Consider the following 14,788-nt stretch of genomic DNA (forward strand, 5'->3'; position numbering starts at 1 on the left):
AGTTAAACATTTCTGTTCTGTCATTCCCAACATCAACTGGTTAAAGTATATTTCTTCGATTAAAAGATCGTGTATTCGAATCTCTACCTCACATATTGTTGCACAAAAAAACATAAATGAAACTTTTAAAATAATGATACTAAATCGATGAAACACCACAACATTGAGCATTGAAACATATTTAACCAAAACAAAATGTTCAAGTCACTTGCAAGAAAGCAAATACCCAGTGATTAAGGGCCCATATTAGCAACAATTGATCCATGCCGGGCCCAATAATTAGTGACGTCACTCAGCATCAACCTAATATCTTAGGCCCATCGTGATTGTGGGCCGCCGGCCCAGCACTGTGGCCGAAGTACACCGTACACTCAATTATCTTATTTTATATTTAAAAATTATTTATTTATTTATTTTCTTTAAATGAATTTCTGCACTCAATTATTTTGGTAACATGTCGAATAAGTCTAATTATTCCTCCCTCGCTCTCTTGTCCACAAATTATTACATGCTCTAAAAACCATCATTATTTAAAAAATAATCAACAATATATTAATCTTTTTAAAAATATGTTACTATAATTCATTAAATTTACATACTTTTTAAAGAAAACTAATTATTTACATCATAATAAAATAATTAATATATATATATACACTATTTTTTGAATGTTACATTAGTAATATAAAATAGGGATTGTAATCGGCTTTTAAATATATTATTAACTTTTTAGTTAAGTATTTTTTTAAATAAAACTAGTTTGTTTAATAGTTGATACGTAGTTATATTTAAATTGAACTCTTTTATATAAGTGAGCAATAAAACCAAAAAAAAAAATTGAAACTTCGGTTCTTATAAGGTTAAATATGTCATTTAATTCCTAATATTCGAGTGTTCTTATTATTATTTAAGAAAGTTAATTTATTCATTAGTTAGTAAAATTTAAAATTTATCAATTATAACCTTATAAAACACGATATTTGAATTATCATAAAATAAATTTAGACTACATCACTTCTTAGTCGAAAATTTCACTGACTTCTTACAAATTGAAAGATAAATTAAATGTTTCATAAGTCATATATATATATATATATATATATATATATTTAATTCTTACCATCCCGCTAAATATTTTGTCATGCAAGAAAAAACAAGAATGCACGGCTAAAAAATATATTTTTTAAACCATCGTTAACTAAATTTGAAAAAAACACGTTAAAAAGGCTCAAGCAGACATTTAACGTTTCTAAAATATCTTTGACTTCTATATGGACGGAAAATTTTGTTTTTATTTTTATTTCTAATAAATAAAATATCTACTAATTCAACAAATTGTAGTCTCTATTTAAAGAAAAAACAGAGGAAAAGAAAAGAAGTCAAAACACCGACACGACGTCGTGTAAAGGTCAACATTAAGACACGACGTCGTTTCGTTGCTCCGCATTCCATTTAGGGCAAGTCGGTCATCTTCTCCTTCGCTTCGCTTCGTTGCAAGTCCGTACGAATTTTGGCACTCTCGTTTTCAGTCTCTGTTATCTTCTTCTTCTTCTCATCGTTCTCTCTCGTCGGCTCTGAAACATCCGATTTCCGATTTCCGATTCTGCAGTTGTATCGTCTTCAATCGAAGCGTTTTGAGTTCCTGAAGATGGCCTTCTACATTCTCCGTATTTCGAAACCCTAATTTTGGTCAATTAATATCTGTGTTTGATTCGTTGTTGTTTCTTGTTCGTATTGTGTTGATTCACGGTGAGATGGACGGGAATGGTAGTGGTGGCGAAGCTGGATTGTCTTCCGGGAGTGGCAGCTCTCCTCCGACGGTGCCGGCTCCTATCACTAATGCGAACGCGCCTCCGCCGTTCTTGAGTAAGACCTATGACATGGTGGATGACCCGGCGTCCGACGCGGTTGTGTCCTGGAGCCCCACTAATAACAGCTTTGTTGTCTGGAACCCGCCTGAGTTCGCTAGGGATCTTTTGCCCAAATACTTCAAGCATAATAACTTCTCCAGCTTCGTTCGGCAGCTCAACACCTATGTATGATAATTCACTTTATTTTATTTATTCTGTTGAGGTTTTGATATCGATTGAAAATTGTTTTGTTTAGTTTTTGTCGCTTTAGTTCGTGTTCAGGATCTCTACGCAGTTCGATACTTTTTTGGGGGTTAGTTAACAAGTCTGTGAAATATGGAGGCGTATGGCTTACTTAGTCGGGATTCGGGAACTAATTAGATTGAGATTGATATCAATTATTTAGTGGAGATTGTGTGTGTGTGTGTGTGTCTTTTTTTTTTCTTTTTTTAATTTTTTTTGGGAACGAAGGATGCTGTGAGTAGATTTAATTCGTGGGATGGAGTCGATATTCTGATTTTTATGTTTTCGGCTGTATTTGTTATTGAAAGGTCCATTTCTTTTTTTTGTTTAGAATTTGTAGACTTCTGTCTAGAAATAGTTTGACATCTTATGGGTGAAAGTTTGCTTTAGGGTTTTTGAGAAGGTTTTAGACTCTCTGTGCATCAAGAGCTGTAAATTGAAGTAAGGTAGAACTTTTGGTTGTCTTAACATACACGTGGTTCACTAATTTTATGAGGTCCGAAATTCTTTTGATAGCTGTAAAATAAGCATGTTAATGACTTCATTGATCTGTAATTGTTGTACAGATTTTTTTTCCCTTTTTGAGTATTCGAACATATGAAATAGAGTTGCCTTTGATAATTTATTTTCTGGAAAAGGAAAAAAGAGTTATATTGGGGAAGATAAAAATATGAAACGCACCAAAGGAAAGGAAAAAGTTGTCAAACATCACCCCCTAGAATGAACAGGTGGAACCGTGGAAGTTTTCTTTTACTGTAAAGGGAGGCAGATCAACACTTTTTCAATTTGTTCCTTCCAATGTTCCAATTTATTGTTTGTCTCTGTTCAAGTTACTTCCTAAGGTAGCTAAGATGCTGGAATGAGAATACGGGAGGACTTCCTGGGGCGAGGTTACAGGTAGCAGCAATAGTTGGGATAAAGTTTTTACCCGGTGGACATTTACAAAAGGCTTCTTATTAAAGACTTCAAGGTGCAAGGAGAGGGAGAATGGAATATGTTATGCAGAAGGCATCTCGTTGACTCATATGTGGAAGAATGGGTCCTTTCTAAAGTTCATCTATCTCTTTAACCTGTTGCCTTTCTTGGATAAGGATTTGTTGGCTATTTGGAAATCACATGTTCATGTTCCCAATAAACTTGAATTATTTGTACAGACAGTGGCTTGTGGCGGTTTATTTACCACAAAGAAGAATCAAAGGAAGCATCCTTATATTTATCCTCTTGGTGTGTCACGAGCAACCAGTTGTTGGAAGATCGATTTCAGCCATCTTCGTTGTTCTTTTGCTCTTAAGTGTTCATTGTTCAGCCAAGGTTGTCTGGTACTCTGTTCAAACTTTTTCTTTTTTAAAATTAAAATTTTATTTTGAAGGATGGGAGAGCTCTATTGTAGCTGCTGTGCAGTAACAGCTCAATGGAAAATGTAAAGCACTATAGGAGAATGCACCGAATGTCCTTATGCTGGAGGTTTGGGTTGATAAAAGTCAAAAAGATCTTTAAAGCTAAGCCTAAAGATACGAAGGATGTTAGGGAGTTAGATTCTTGGCTTCTACTTGTCGTAACATTGGTGGAGTTTTGTAATTGCTATTTCTTTGACTGTAAGTTAGTTACTACGTTTTTCTGACTTGTGCTGGTTGGGAGTCCTTTTTAATCTCCCCTTGTTAAGTGAATACATAATCTTCCATTTCCCTAAAATCCTTTTTGATTTTGGATGAATTTTTTGTATCTTAATTATAACCAAAATTTGGGCAGAGATAAGGATAATTTGAATGATGCCCAATAAGGCTGAAAGCCTGAAACCAGCTTGGTTGATGAGCATCTGTTAGATTGGCTATTTAGGTGAACCAGCTTGGTTTAAAATTGGCTTCTTTTGATGTAGATCTCTAGTATAAGGCATTGCTGACAATGTTTCTTTCAGCTTCTCCTCAAGTGGCTGTTATTAGGCTGCTGACTGGCTGAGGAAAGGTTTATAGAATTTTGGAAAGGCCATTCCTGTGCTAGAATTCCCGACCTATCTATCTTCCAAAAAGTGGATCCTATCATCTCAATGTTGGAAAGCGGTGATTGAATAGTTCTCTAGGGAGGGTTTTCTCTTCCCTCCGCCATTAGGCTGATTTTGCTATCTTGGGCTTTGATTTATTAATTCCATCTGTGTTTCTTATTAAAAAAAAATCATCTCAATGTTGAAGAAGAACGAGGGTTAATGATACTGTTCAGTTTGGAATACTATCTCTTGCAGCAGTAAAAGTCTCATTCCAATATAACTATGCTTTATAGCAATTGTCTTGTGCGAAATGGACATGGTTTCTTTAGGAAAGCTCCAGAAACAATTGGCCCACTGATTTTCTTGGTCATATTTCCTTGGCCAAGATCACCAAATATTCCTTTAGACCAACACTTGCTATTAACTAATTGGCTTCTTTCCCAAGTCTGACTCAGTTTTCTTGGTTATGCTTGTATTGCTTATAGAATGGAAGGTGTCGTTTATTGAATGTATGATAAAGAAGTTACTTTTATACCAAAATAAATGCTAAGCATAAAATTGCAGTCCATTTAGATCTCTTTCAGTAGCACAGGGCTGTCTTGTTAAATTCAGAATGGGCTTATTTCTTTCACAATGCAGTTATATCAACGTTCCTTAGGCAACCTTGACCTGTGTCCTTGCCAAATCTCCCAAAAGTAAGCATGAACTGCATTATTTTCATTAGATTTTAGCTTGTTCCTTCAAACACCTCACCTCCTTAAAGAAAATCAAGATTAGCTTTGGCATCGTTTCCCTCCTTGGATATGGAAGATCTTTATATGGTCATGCTGAAGCTTCACTGTGGATGGAGACCTGTGTTTTACTATTTTCCAAGTGCTTACCCAAAACAAACCAAGAAGTTGAAGGACAATTATGAGGTTATGCTTTTGGATAGCCTCATTGGTCAAGTTCATCCGAGGCATAACTTCTAAAGGACATTTGAAACTTTTTGTTTATTTGCTCTCCATATCAACTTATAAAGCGTAATAGGAAGAGTAGCCTCCCCCTTGATGAGATGGTAGAGTGACTTAGCTTAGAAAGTATTAAATAAGAATACTTCTAGCTGCAATCTCTTTTTGTGTAAATCTATATCCAGTTATCTGTTTTCCTTTTATGTTCACGTTGCTTACTCATGTTGTACCTTTCCAGTTGTTTGATTCCTCCATTGTATTTGGTTGGTTATTTATATTGTTTAACCAGGGATTCAGGAAAGTTGATCCAGACCGTTGGGAATTTGCTAATGAAGGTTTTTTAAGAGGTCAGAAACACCTGCTGAAGAGTATTACTCGGCGAAAACCTGTCCATGGGCACAGTCAGCAACAACCACAGCAGTCTCATGGACAAAGTTCCTCAGTGGGAGCATGTGTAGAAGTTGGTAAGTTCGGTCTGGAGGAAGAGGTTGAGAGGCTTAAAAGAGACAAAAATGTACTTATGCAGGAACTTGTGAGATTGAGGCAGCAGCAACAGACTACTGACAACCAGCTGCAAACTATGGTGCAGCGTCTACAGGGAATGGAGCAGCGACAACAGCAGATGATGTCGTTCCTTGCAAAGGCTGTGCAAAGCCCTGGATTTTTGGCTCAATTTGTGCAGCAGCAAAATGAGAGTACTAGACGAATAAGTGAAGCTAACAAAAAGCGAAGGCTCAAGCAGGATGGAATTGCCGAGTCTCAGCATTCTGCTGTTGCTGATGGGCAAATTGTGAAGTATCAACCTCTCATGAATGACGCAGCGAAAGCAATGCTGAGGCAGATTATGAAAATAGATACTTCACGTTTGGAACCGTCGGACCAAAATACTGACAGTTTCCTTATGAGTGATGGTTTGCCATCATCGTGTGCACTAGACAATGGTAACTCTTCTAGTTCTGTATCAGGTGTGACTCTGCAAGAAGTACCTCCGACCTCAGGGCAGCCATCTTTTACTTCAGCGGCTGCTCCTCATGGCCCCTCAACTGCGAGATCAGAAATACAATCATCACCCCAAGCTACAACTTCTGACAAGGTTTCAACCGTCCCTTTTTCTGTTAATGCTGTGCGGGGTCCAGGGGCACGGGAAGCTTCTTCCTTGTCGGTTTCTGAGACTGATGTAATCATGCCCGAGCTTTCTCCAATGACTGAGATGGTGTCTGAGAACGTTGTTGATGTTCCTGGAGCAGATTATAGGATGCCCGAGACAGGAAATGGTGCATTTATTAATCCGAGTATGTTGGAAGCCAGCGGAACTATTCCAATCGAGATCGATAACATATCTCCTGATCCTGATATTGATGCCTTACTAGACAACTCCAACTTCTGGGATGATCTGCTCGTGCAGAGTCCGGGTCAGGAAGAGGTTGACTTTTTGGCTGGAGGATTCCCAAATGATATGCAGCCAGTAGAAAATTTATGGGACAAATCAAAACACGTGGATAAACTTACGGAACAGATGGGACTTCTCACTTCAGAAATGAAAAGGGTTTGAATTAGATAGTCAAATGTAAATTAGTTTCAAATGTCGATTAAGGTAAAACTTTAGACAATCTTTTACACTTGTGTATTCATAATAATCAGATCGTGGTTCTGCAATTCCCCAGTTATAACTTCTAATTTAAGCACATAGTGAGGCGTCCCTGTTTACAAATTTGTAATTCTTTCTTGTTCTGTTCCAATTTTCAGAGTTGGCTTGTGCTCCTTTTTTACAGGTTGCCATTAGGTGGTTGTGGAGGAAAGGCTGTTGGATGGACCATCATACATATCTTTTGTCCACTTACCAAACAATGTCGCTAAGAATTATGGTAAGGTCTGTAAATACTATATACGACGATGTTCACTGTTAATCTTCTTCGCTGTCGGATGAAATTTAAGTTCAGTCTCTTGGTAGAGAGGTTTCTTACCTTGGTTACTTTGGAGGCAATAATATCAATTTTGGTTGATGCCAATTGTACTTAATGTATGAGCTTTATGCATAGAGATGCATAACTCTGTTGTTCTTACTGTTACAGGAAGAGCCGACTGCTACAAAATGATATTATCAGTACATTTTACCTTGTCTGTGATCTAGATAGTTATGTGTAAATGGGGTTGGTGCAACTCGACTTTGGACTAGATTTACACCGAACCGATACAAAATTTATCAAAAGAAAAGAATGGGATGAGAGAAGAGGGGAGGGGAGAGGGGGTCTTATCAGTTATTACTATGTGATGTGCTTTTTTTTTTTTTGCAACTGTTAATCGGTTGGTTTTGTTGATGTATGCCAAATTTTTTATATGAACTATTTTCAACCCATGAAATGTACTTTCAATTGTCGTGTACTTTTTTTTTATTTCATTTTTTGGATGTAATATTTGAGTCAGGGTTGATTATTTGAGTGGGTGAGTTGTAAAACCTTTTGAATAATAACGGGCAAAATGAAATGCAAAGCCACGAGAATACTGTGTAAAATAGTATTTTCTAATATTAATTTGTTAATATGAATTAAGTTTTTCAGTACAATTACTTAGATTTAGTTTAGATACATTGCTTAGAAGTAAAGATTTGATGTATGTAAATTCAAGTGTAGTTTAAGTAGATATGGTACCTTAATTTATGACAGATGGTTGACTTTAAAGAAAAGAAAGTCTAGGATCTAGAGTGAATTAAAAGGAAATGAGCTTAAATTTCATAATTGTCGTCTATCTTAAATTAATTATGATGTGTTTTTCGTTGAATCAACGGCTATCTCATAAAATTAATGAGTTGATTACTTGATAGCAAGGAGGCAATTTATTCACTGGAGATCGGTCACGAGGTCTCTACTCCAAGACCGAAAGAGGCAAACATCTGGGCAAGGGAAAGCGCAGTGGATATTAAAAAGAAAACAAAAGAAAACGAATAACCTGCAAGCATTTTTTATAAAATAAGGTGTTGGATCCGTAGTATGACTAAATTCAAATGGTAAATAGAGTATAAAGTCAGTAGTAGTAAAAAGAATGTCAAATTTTGCTTGGTTCGAAACCACGCAAAAGGGGTGGGTGCTCGAAGTTCTTAATAATGATAACTAAAATATTATTTTGTATCTTAGATCATTATCCTCTAAAAATTCAACAATTTAGAGATTCCAATGAACAGTAGAATCTTAAGTTAACTCCAAGAAATTCAATTCTATGGTCTCTTTCGAGCATCTTTCCTTCAAGTCCTAGAATTCTCAAATCATCACAAAAAAAAAAGGTACCATTTTTGTTGCCTAAACAACACAACAACAGGAGGCAATTTTTCCATAACTCAGTCACTAAGTTACAATAAAACCGTTTATTCAGTACAAGCCATCTCCAAACCCGAGAGAGAGAGAGAGAGAGAGAGAGAGAGAGAGAGAGAGAGAGAGAGAGAGAGAGAGAGAGAGAGAGAGAGAGAGAGAGAGAGAGAGAGAGAGAGAGAGAGAGAGGAATGAGAGATAGTGCTCTGTCTCTCCCTTGCATTTTACCAACCAAGATTCAGCTGGATAAAAGCTTTGTGTGCAACAAGACAGAGGAGAGAAGTCAGGAGAATCAAAATAATTTATCAATATAATTGAATCAAAAAAAAAGAAACAAACAGGCTGCACACCTTCACACAAACAGGTTATAACATTTTTCGAAATAGAAGTGGACGGCCAACCTGACAGAAGCAACCATATACGGTAGGCGGACCGACATAGTATACACAGTGTGCCCCTTTCACAACCCTTTCCCAGAAGGCAGGATCCACCACAATGTATACTTATCAAAAGAAACTAAACAGTGATCTTGTTACCACAGTAGCAGCTGAGTTTGTTGTATCAAAGCATATTAAGCAACTACTATTATGATCACAATAAGGAGGATGATGCCAAATATCACCAAAAGTAAGCAAGCCTGAAAATTCAAATTAAAAAAAAAAAAGGAGTTAGATGTACGGACATCAACATAAAATACGGATATAGAGTTACAAAGTTCGTTCACCATTTATAAGTTTGTGGTTAAGTTCTCAGGCATGAAAACTTGACTATGAGAGCACGAATACCACAGTACATACAACAGCGTTAATATTTGGATATCTTAGATGATATTAGAACCAGAGATCCACTTCTCAATCATAACAAGAATGAGGAAAGAACGAGTTCGACCTTCAATTAATGGTTATACATAGATGTTATTTATGCGTGCAAATTTTACTCTACTTAGATAAACTAGAGACAGCTTCAACCGACTCTTAAGATAACAGAAGAACTAACCAGAGACGAATTTGATTTTTGTGTCTTGGAAGCTTTTACAAGCTGAGTTGTTCCCTGTGACGTTGCAGCATGGGCACCCTCTATGTTGGATCCAATATCATCTACAACATGGGAAGATAGACATGAATAACTTGAGCCAGACACGTAGCTGCAACTTCCTAAATTAAAGTCACTAACCAATCATGGCTCCCTGTTCATGGACCAGAACTGCAAGATCTTTAAAAATTTCATTGACTTCTCCAATTTGCTGCTGGATTTCATGAATACCTTGCTCTCTTTCCTCAATTATTGCCTCATTGAAGGCTATTTCATTGTCCAAAAGCAAGACCTCTTGTCTGCACAAGTCATTCAGTCAAATTAAGATACTTATATACCTGCCTAATTGTAATCAAGACGCAAAGTGAGGAACAGGGAGCACATTTCAGAGAAATATTGTATGTGGCATGGCACGAAACATGTGATGACAAAAAATCCAATGAAACCTAGATAGGCCATACAAAAGATAACAACCATGATTCTGGTAGCATCAAATAATTGCTTATTTTATAGATCAAATAATCCTGTCTGACATAGGCCCGTATTTGGAACAGAAATTCAACTGCATAATCATTCTGCTAGACAACCCTAAGCCAATAATCAATCACCTAGCATCTAAATGCGGAGATGGAACTGTTACCTCCTGGATTCCACAAGGAGGGCACGCTGTTCAAGACTCTTTTCTGAGCTTACTTCTGACTCACTGGCTGTGTAGCTGTACATATAAAGAAGGGTGAGAAACCAAAACCACATTGCATTTCAAATGTTATTAACTTTAATAAAGTGTAATGTACAAAAACAAGGGGAAAATAATATTCTCAAGTAAATTCAGTATAGTCTATAATCAAATACTCCGTGCAAATAGTTTATGTCAGAAGGAGCAAACCAATACATGTCTTTGGGTAAATATCTTACTTACTCTCCTTTTTGTATCTCTCTCTCCTTTCAATGAAATGTAACTTCTCTCTTTTTTTCCTATTTTGAAAAAAAAGACATACGTTTATGATAAACCTGACATACCTAGAAGGAAGAACGGCTTGGGGAACAAAAGGTGTATACGCCGTTTCCCTCTCAGCTGCAAGTCGTTGAGCCTTCTGAAATTCTTTCAGCACTGCTTGAAAATCTTTTGCAAGTTTAGCATCTGCAATTTTCTTACTAGCCTGCAGAATTATCGCATTGTTTGAAAAAAGTAAGAGAGGGTTCATTTTCTAGTTACTAACGTAACTAACCAACATACATTATGCCCTAACTCATATACACATACTCTGTTCTCGTTAATGGATTCGAGTGGAACTTATTCCAATTCTACACCACAATAGAGGGGTATTCTTCCTTACTGAGTAAGTAGGATTTAACATCCAAGCTTAACATTTTCTCACCATCTCACTGACACTTAGACTTAGTTAATTAGATATTCTTCTCTGAAACTTCCCTATAATTCCAAAAATTCAAGGATGTCCAATATCTAATTGGTTATAGGATCAGTAGGGTTCCAGTATACAGCTCAAAGTTGTCTATATTAATATTTAGACTAAAATAATGGCCAATTTCAAATTATATGAAAATATGTATACATGAAATGACGGATAGTAGTGAAAACTAAATAATGTAATCCACCAACAGAGTGCCACTTCGTAATTTTATACTGAACAAATCCACAACAACACAATCAAATTGGAAAAAAAGTTGAATCTTTAAACTCTGGTCATGCCAAATCAACAGTAATATGATATGGTATTGGTACATAACTCGTCTATTTTAGCAATATTAAATATCCATCCATTTAAGGAACACGTATATCAAACTTAATATTTGCCAAAGTAAAAACCAAAACAAAGGGAGGGAAAGGAAAAAGAAGCTAGCCAGAGATGACATCTATAAATAATCAATGTATTTGGAATTGGATTAAATACTAGAATGAAGAACTACTCCTGCTGCCTCCTCAGTTGGTATTGCTATTGTTGTAATATATCATTTTCATTACGTGGAAAGATTTTTTGAAGGTTGATTATCTGTTGGTATGTATTACTTTTAGAAGCATTAAACACAGGTCTTGATATAAAATTCCATTAGCCATTAACGGTTTTAAAAAGAGAATGAACGCAAATTGCAAAGAGGCTCATACGTAACAGTTTATTTTCATGCTACCACCTCACTGAAGAAGCTTCTCCTATGGGGATAGAGGACTGAGGGGGGGGGGGGGGGGGGGGGGGGGGGGGGGGGGGGGGTTGTTCTTACATTAACTTCAACATGATGATCTATTTCACTGGCTTGTTTAAGTTTAGCAGAGGTGTCTTTTACCAACTGTCCAATATGTAACCTGGTCTTGTGCCTGCAAGGAAAGTCAACAATGGATAAAAACATGTTATAATAGGAACAAAGATTAAAATGGAAATTGCAGACGAATAAAATCGTAGAGTCTCTAAGGTAATTGACAACTGACAAACCAAGTTTTATGTTACTTAATGAGAAATTGGTCACATAACATATCAGTTGAAACGGCCAATAATTATTTTTTTTAAGTTTATCCGTTATATCAATACGTGGGTACAACCACCATCCTGAAAATTGTACTAAAAGGACCACATAATTGATTCCTTAAGCTACTCACGGGTACAACCACCATCCCAGCAGATTTAAGATTTTGTGAGTCAATGTAGTTATGGCAATACTTTGGGGAAGCTGAGCTTGAGAGAAATCATATGCCATTTTATGATGCATCGTTACATGAAGAAAAGATTGAGGATGTAGTGTATTATCCTAGCTTTTTAGATGGTGTTACTTATCCAAATCCTATTAAATTATTCTGTTCTCTTAATTCACACAGCTTCAAGCCACTTGGAGAACCGTTTGTCAAGGTTTGGGTTACAATGTTGCTTACCAGAATACGCACGAGCGTATGTGTACCCATATATACATATATCGGTCAAAGCCTAGCCTCAAGGTGAGATGGTTCTCAAATTCAATGGCCCTTTTTCTTTTTTCTTAAGAGACCATGTTATTAACAAATAATGCAAAAGAATACAAACTAGGGGCTGGGGTAAGAGGAGACCCCAGTCCAAAAGAGCCAGTACAAGAAAGCATTCGAATCAAGATTAATCACAAAAACATTGTGATTAGGAAAGAAAATTTTGACAGCCTTTTCAGACGTGGTTATTGAACTTTCCTTGCATTTCAATTTGAATTCAAAACTTATAATTTGTCTCGAAACTATAGGATACGTGATCAACTTTCAGAAACAGTATTAAGTAGAATCATAGGAGATACTGGATTAAATTTCTCTTCAATAAATGTGCAAGCCATCTTAATTTTGACGATAAACAAACTCAGCCTAAATCCTACCCGTAAGTTTTAACTAAAATCAGTGCAATTTCAGTAGTTTGTGTACATTAATTAATCTTTAAGGTTTTCTAATGTAGAGTTGGAGATTAAGCACCGTTCAGACATGAGAAAAAATAAATAGCCAATTGTCCTTTGGTTGCACTGAATAGAAGTGCCAGACATGCTATTTCTAAAAATCCAATTGAAGAGACCTGAATTAAATATGATGAAGTCCATGGAAAACTTGTATATATGGAAATTCCGATCAAGTGAACCAACTATCATCTCATATGGTTCGTATTACCTTCCCACACTCCCAACAGAACTGCAGAGAGCCAAACTCTAAGAGCTCTAGAAGCCGCATAGCAAAAAAAAAAAAAAAAAAAATTAGGGTAAGATTCAACCGTTCACAATGGACATCATGACGCGAGTTCAAACAACGAATATCCATCCCCATGCAGATCTTTCACACGGTGAGAATTTTTCCCTAGAGGACCCCTCCGTCAGGGAAAACCGACAATAACAACATAGAAAACAGAAGAAACCTCTAAATTTGACACGAATACTATCTACGAGTGACAAACAGCGCCATTGCATCAACTTCAAAGTAAGAACATTCCAAATTCCAACAAACAGACCACGATTCACAAAAATTGGAGAATACATTACAAATGCCATGGATGCCATCGACGAATCATACAAATTCAGAAACCCTAACTACAGGAAAAAAAAAACAAAAACAAAAGAATAGACAGAACTCACAGCTTCTCGCGTAGCTCAGGGGTGTCCTTGGGGGTTCCTAAGGTGTTGACAAGCCTCTGAAACGTAGCGACGGCAGTATTAATCTGAAAAATACCCGAGGCAACGGCTTGCGTGGGATCCTGTTTGCCATTGATGAGGTCTCTCCTGGAAGAAGCAAACGGCCGGCCAGCCTCGATATCTTGAAAGCTCATGTCGCCGAGATCCTAAGTTTCCGAAGAGAAAACGGGAGAGAGAATTCAAGAAATCGAAACTTTTTTTCCCCTGGAAAGAAGGATCCGGCAGGAATCAAAAGCCGTTGCTGTTCGCGAGGATCAGAGAATCCTCAATTGGGGGAAAGGGCGGATTAGGGCAATTGAAGATTGGCCTTTGAGGAAATCGCAGCGATGGGGAAATTCAACTTTTTAGAGAGAGAGAGAGATGGAGAATAATGATATGGGGAGGTGGAGAGAGTTTCGTTATGCTGCGAGGGCAGGATGATGATGACGTGTAACTCATGACACGTGTGTGGCTGAGATTGTTAGAAATCGAGAAGGACAAGGATATTAATTAATATTATTATTCCTTTTAATTAAATATTGTATTACGAATTAATCATTCATTTTTTTAAAATGTTAAATATGTAGCCTACCATCTTAATAACAACAACACCAATAATAAGATTAAATTATGTTAATGTCAAACATAGCTTAGTGCCTCTCCAAATGTTTGGGAGGAGAATCCGCGATTTGATCTGCCAGCTTGAATTATTGGTCAATAAAATCGATCGGAGGAGTATTTTCCTGTATCATTCATCATAATTGTGATGATGTAGCTGAGTGTACGTTCGATCCACCATACAAGGTCAGATCGATCAAATTGGGGTGTTTTTTTATTCAAACCAAGCAGAAGCATATCCAGATACTTATTATCATCTCAAGTGTCGATATGGGTCGATCTCCATTGGTAACTATTAAAGGAAAATAATAATATTAAATTATAAATTCAGTGGTTAGGAATGTTTAGAATTGATTTTTTTTTCAATTGAATAATTGTTAGAGTTAAAGATTAACCCTCTGTTTGGCGTCAAGAAAGTTGATGAAATAATTTTAAATTCCGTGATTTGAAATATGAGAAATGAATTTAAAATTTTTTTATCTTTGTTTGGAAAAAGAATTATTTGAAACGAATTAAATTAGATTTATTTGTTTGGATGTTCACCGAAAATGAAAAGAAAATAGAAATTTTACTGATTTAGGTTTTAATTCTAAATTTATTAATTAGAAATTAAAATATGACGTGGTGAAATAGGTAATTTACTTCAAAAGTCTATCAAATCCTGCAAAATCCGACCATTTTGATGTGGAAAGT

The 14,788-nt window shown here is 36.3% G+C and overlaps 2 protein-coding genes across 7 annotated transcripts; one reads left to right on the forward strand and one right to left on the reverse strand.

Annotated features, from left to right (window-relative positions):
• Positions 1–1,459: 1,459 nt before the first annotated feature.
• Positions 1,460–7,141, forward strand: LOC111014803 (heat shock factor protein HSF8). Of its 6 annotated transcripts, none has more exons than XR_015787197.1 (4): positions 1,460–2,036; positions 5,314–6,618; positions 6,797–6,894; positions 7,097–7,141. XR_015787197.1 is itself a non-coding variant. In XM_022289626.2 (3 exons), exons 1-2 carry the CDS (start codon positions 1,755–1,757, stop codon positions 6,574–6,576), a joined length of 1,545 nt encoding a protein of 514 aa, XP_022145318.1. In that variant the 5' UTR covers positions 1,460–1,754; the 3' UTR covers positions 6,577–6,618; positions 6,797–7,141. The 6 variants fall into 6 exon arrangements, 2 of the variants coding, with proteins under 2 accessions (XP_022145318.1, XP_022145317.1); XR_015787196.1 differs by having other exon boundaries at positions 6,797–6,889; XR_015787195.1 differs by having other exon boundaries at positions 5,314–6,894.
• A 1,468-nt stretch (positions 7,142–8,609) lies between these two features.
• VAM3 (Syntaxin/t-SNARE family protein) lies at positions 8,610–13,874 on the reverse strand. Its single transcript, XM_088117476.1, has 7 exons — positions 13,442–13,874; positions 11,597–11,690; positions 10,379–10,518; positions 9,999–10,073; positions 9,500–9,657; positions 9,323–9,423; positions 8,610–8,963 (listed from the first exon to the last, which is right to left on the reverse strand). The coding sequence occupies exons 1-7, from the start codon at positions 13,630–13,632 to the stop codon at positions 8,898–8,900; spliced, it is 825 nt and encodes a 274-aa protein (XP_087973602.1). The 5' UTR covers positions 13,633–13,874; the 3' UTR covers positions 8,610–8,897.
• Positions 13,875–14,788: the final 914 nt, after the last annotated feature.

Source organism: Momordica charantia (genome assembly GCF_013281855.1).
Source record: "Momordica charantia cultivar OHB3-1 chromosome 10 unlocalized genomic scaffold, Mcharantia_2.0 BLBB01000010.1, whole genome shotgun sequence".
Classification (NCBI taxonomy): domain Eukaryota; kingdom Viridiplantae; phylum Streptophyta; class Magnoliopsida; order Cucurbitales; family Cucurbitaceae; genus Momordica; species Momordica charantia.

What these genes read in the sequence shown, in the direction of transcription:
- LOC111014803 (XM_022289625.2), top strand. Translation starts at nt 1,755, where the DNA reads ATGGACGGGAATGGTAGTGGTGGCGAAGCTGGATTGTCTTCCGGGAGT. An exon ending in TTCGGCAGCTCAACACCTAT is followed by an intron (nt 2,037 to 5,313) that starts GTATGATAATTC and finishes TTGTTTAACCAG; the next exon opens with GGATTCAGGAAAGTTGATCC.
- VAM3 (XM_088117476.1), bottom strand. Translation starts at nt 13,632, where the DNA reads ATGAGCTTTCAAGATATCGAGGCTGGCCGGCCGTTTGCTTCTTCCAGG. An exon ending in CAAGCCGTTCTTCCTTCTAG is followed by an intron (nt 10,074 to 10,378) that starts GTATGTCAGGTT and finishes TTATATGTACAG; the next exon opens with CTACACAGCCAGTGAGTCAG. An exon ending in AAAAATCAAATTCGTCTCTG is followed by an intron (nt 8,964 to 9,322) that starts GTTAGTTCTTCT and finishes TTGAATTTTCAG; the next exon opens with GCTTGCTTACTTTTGGTGAT.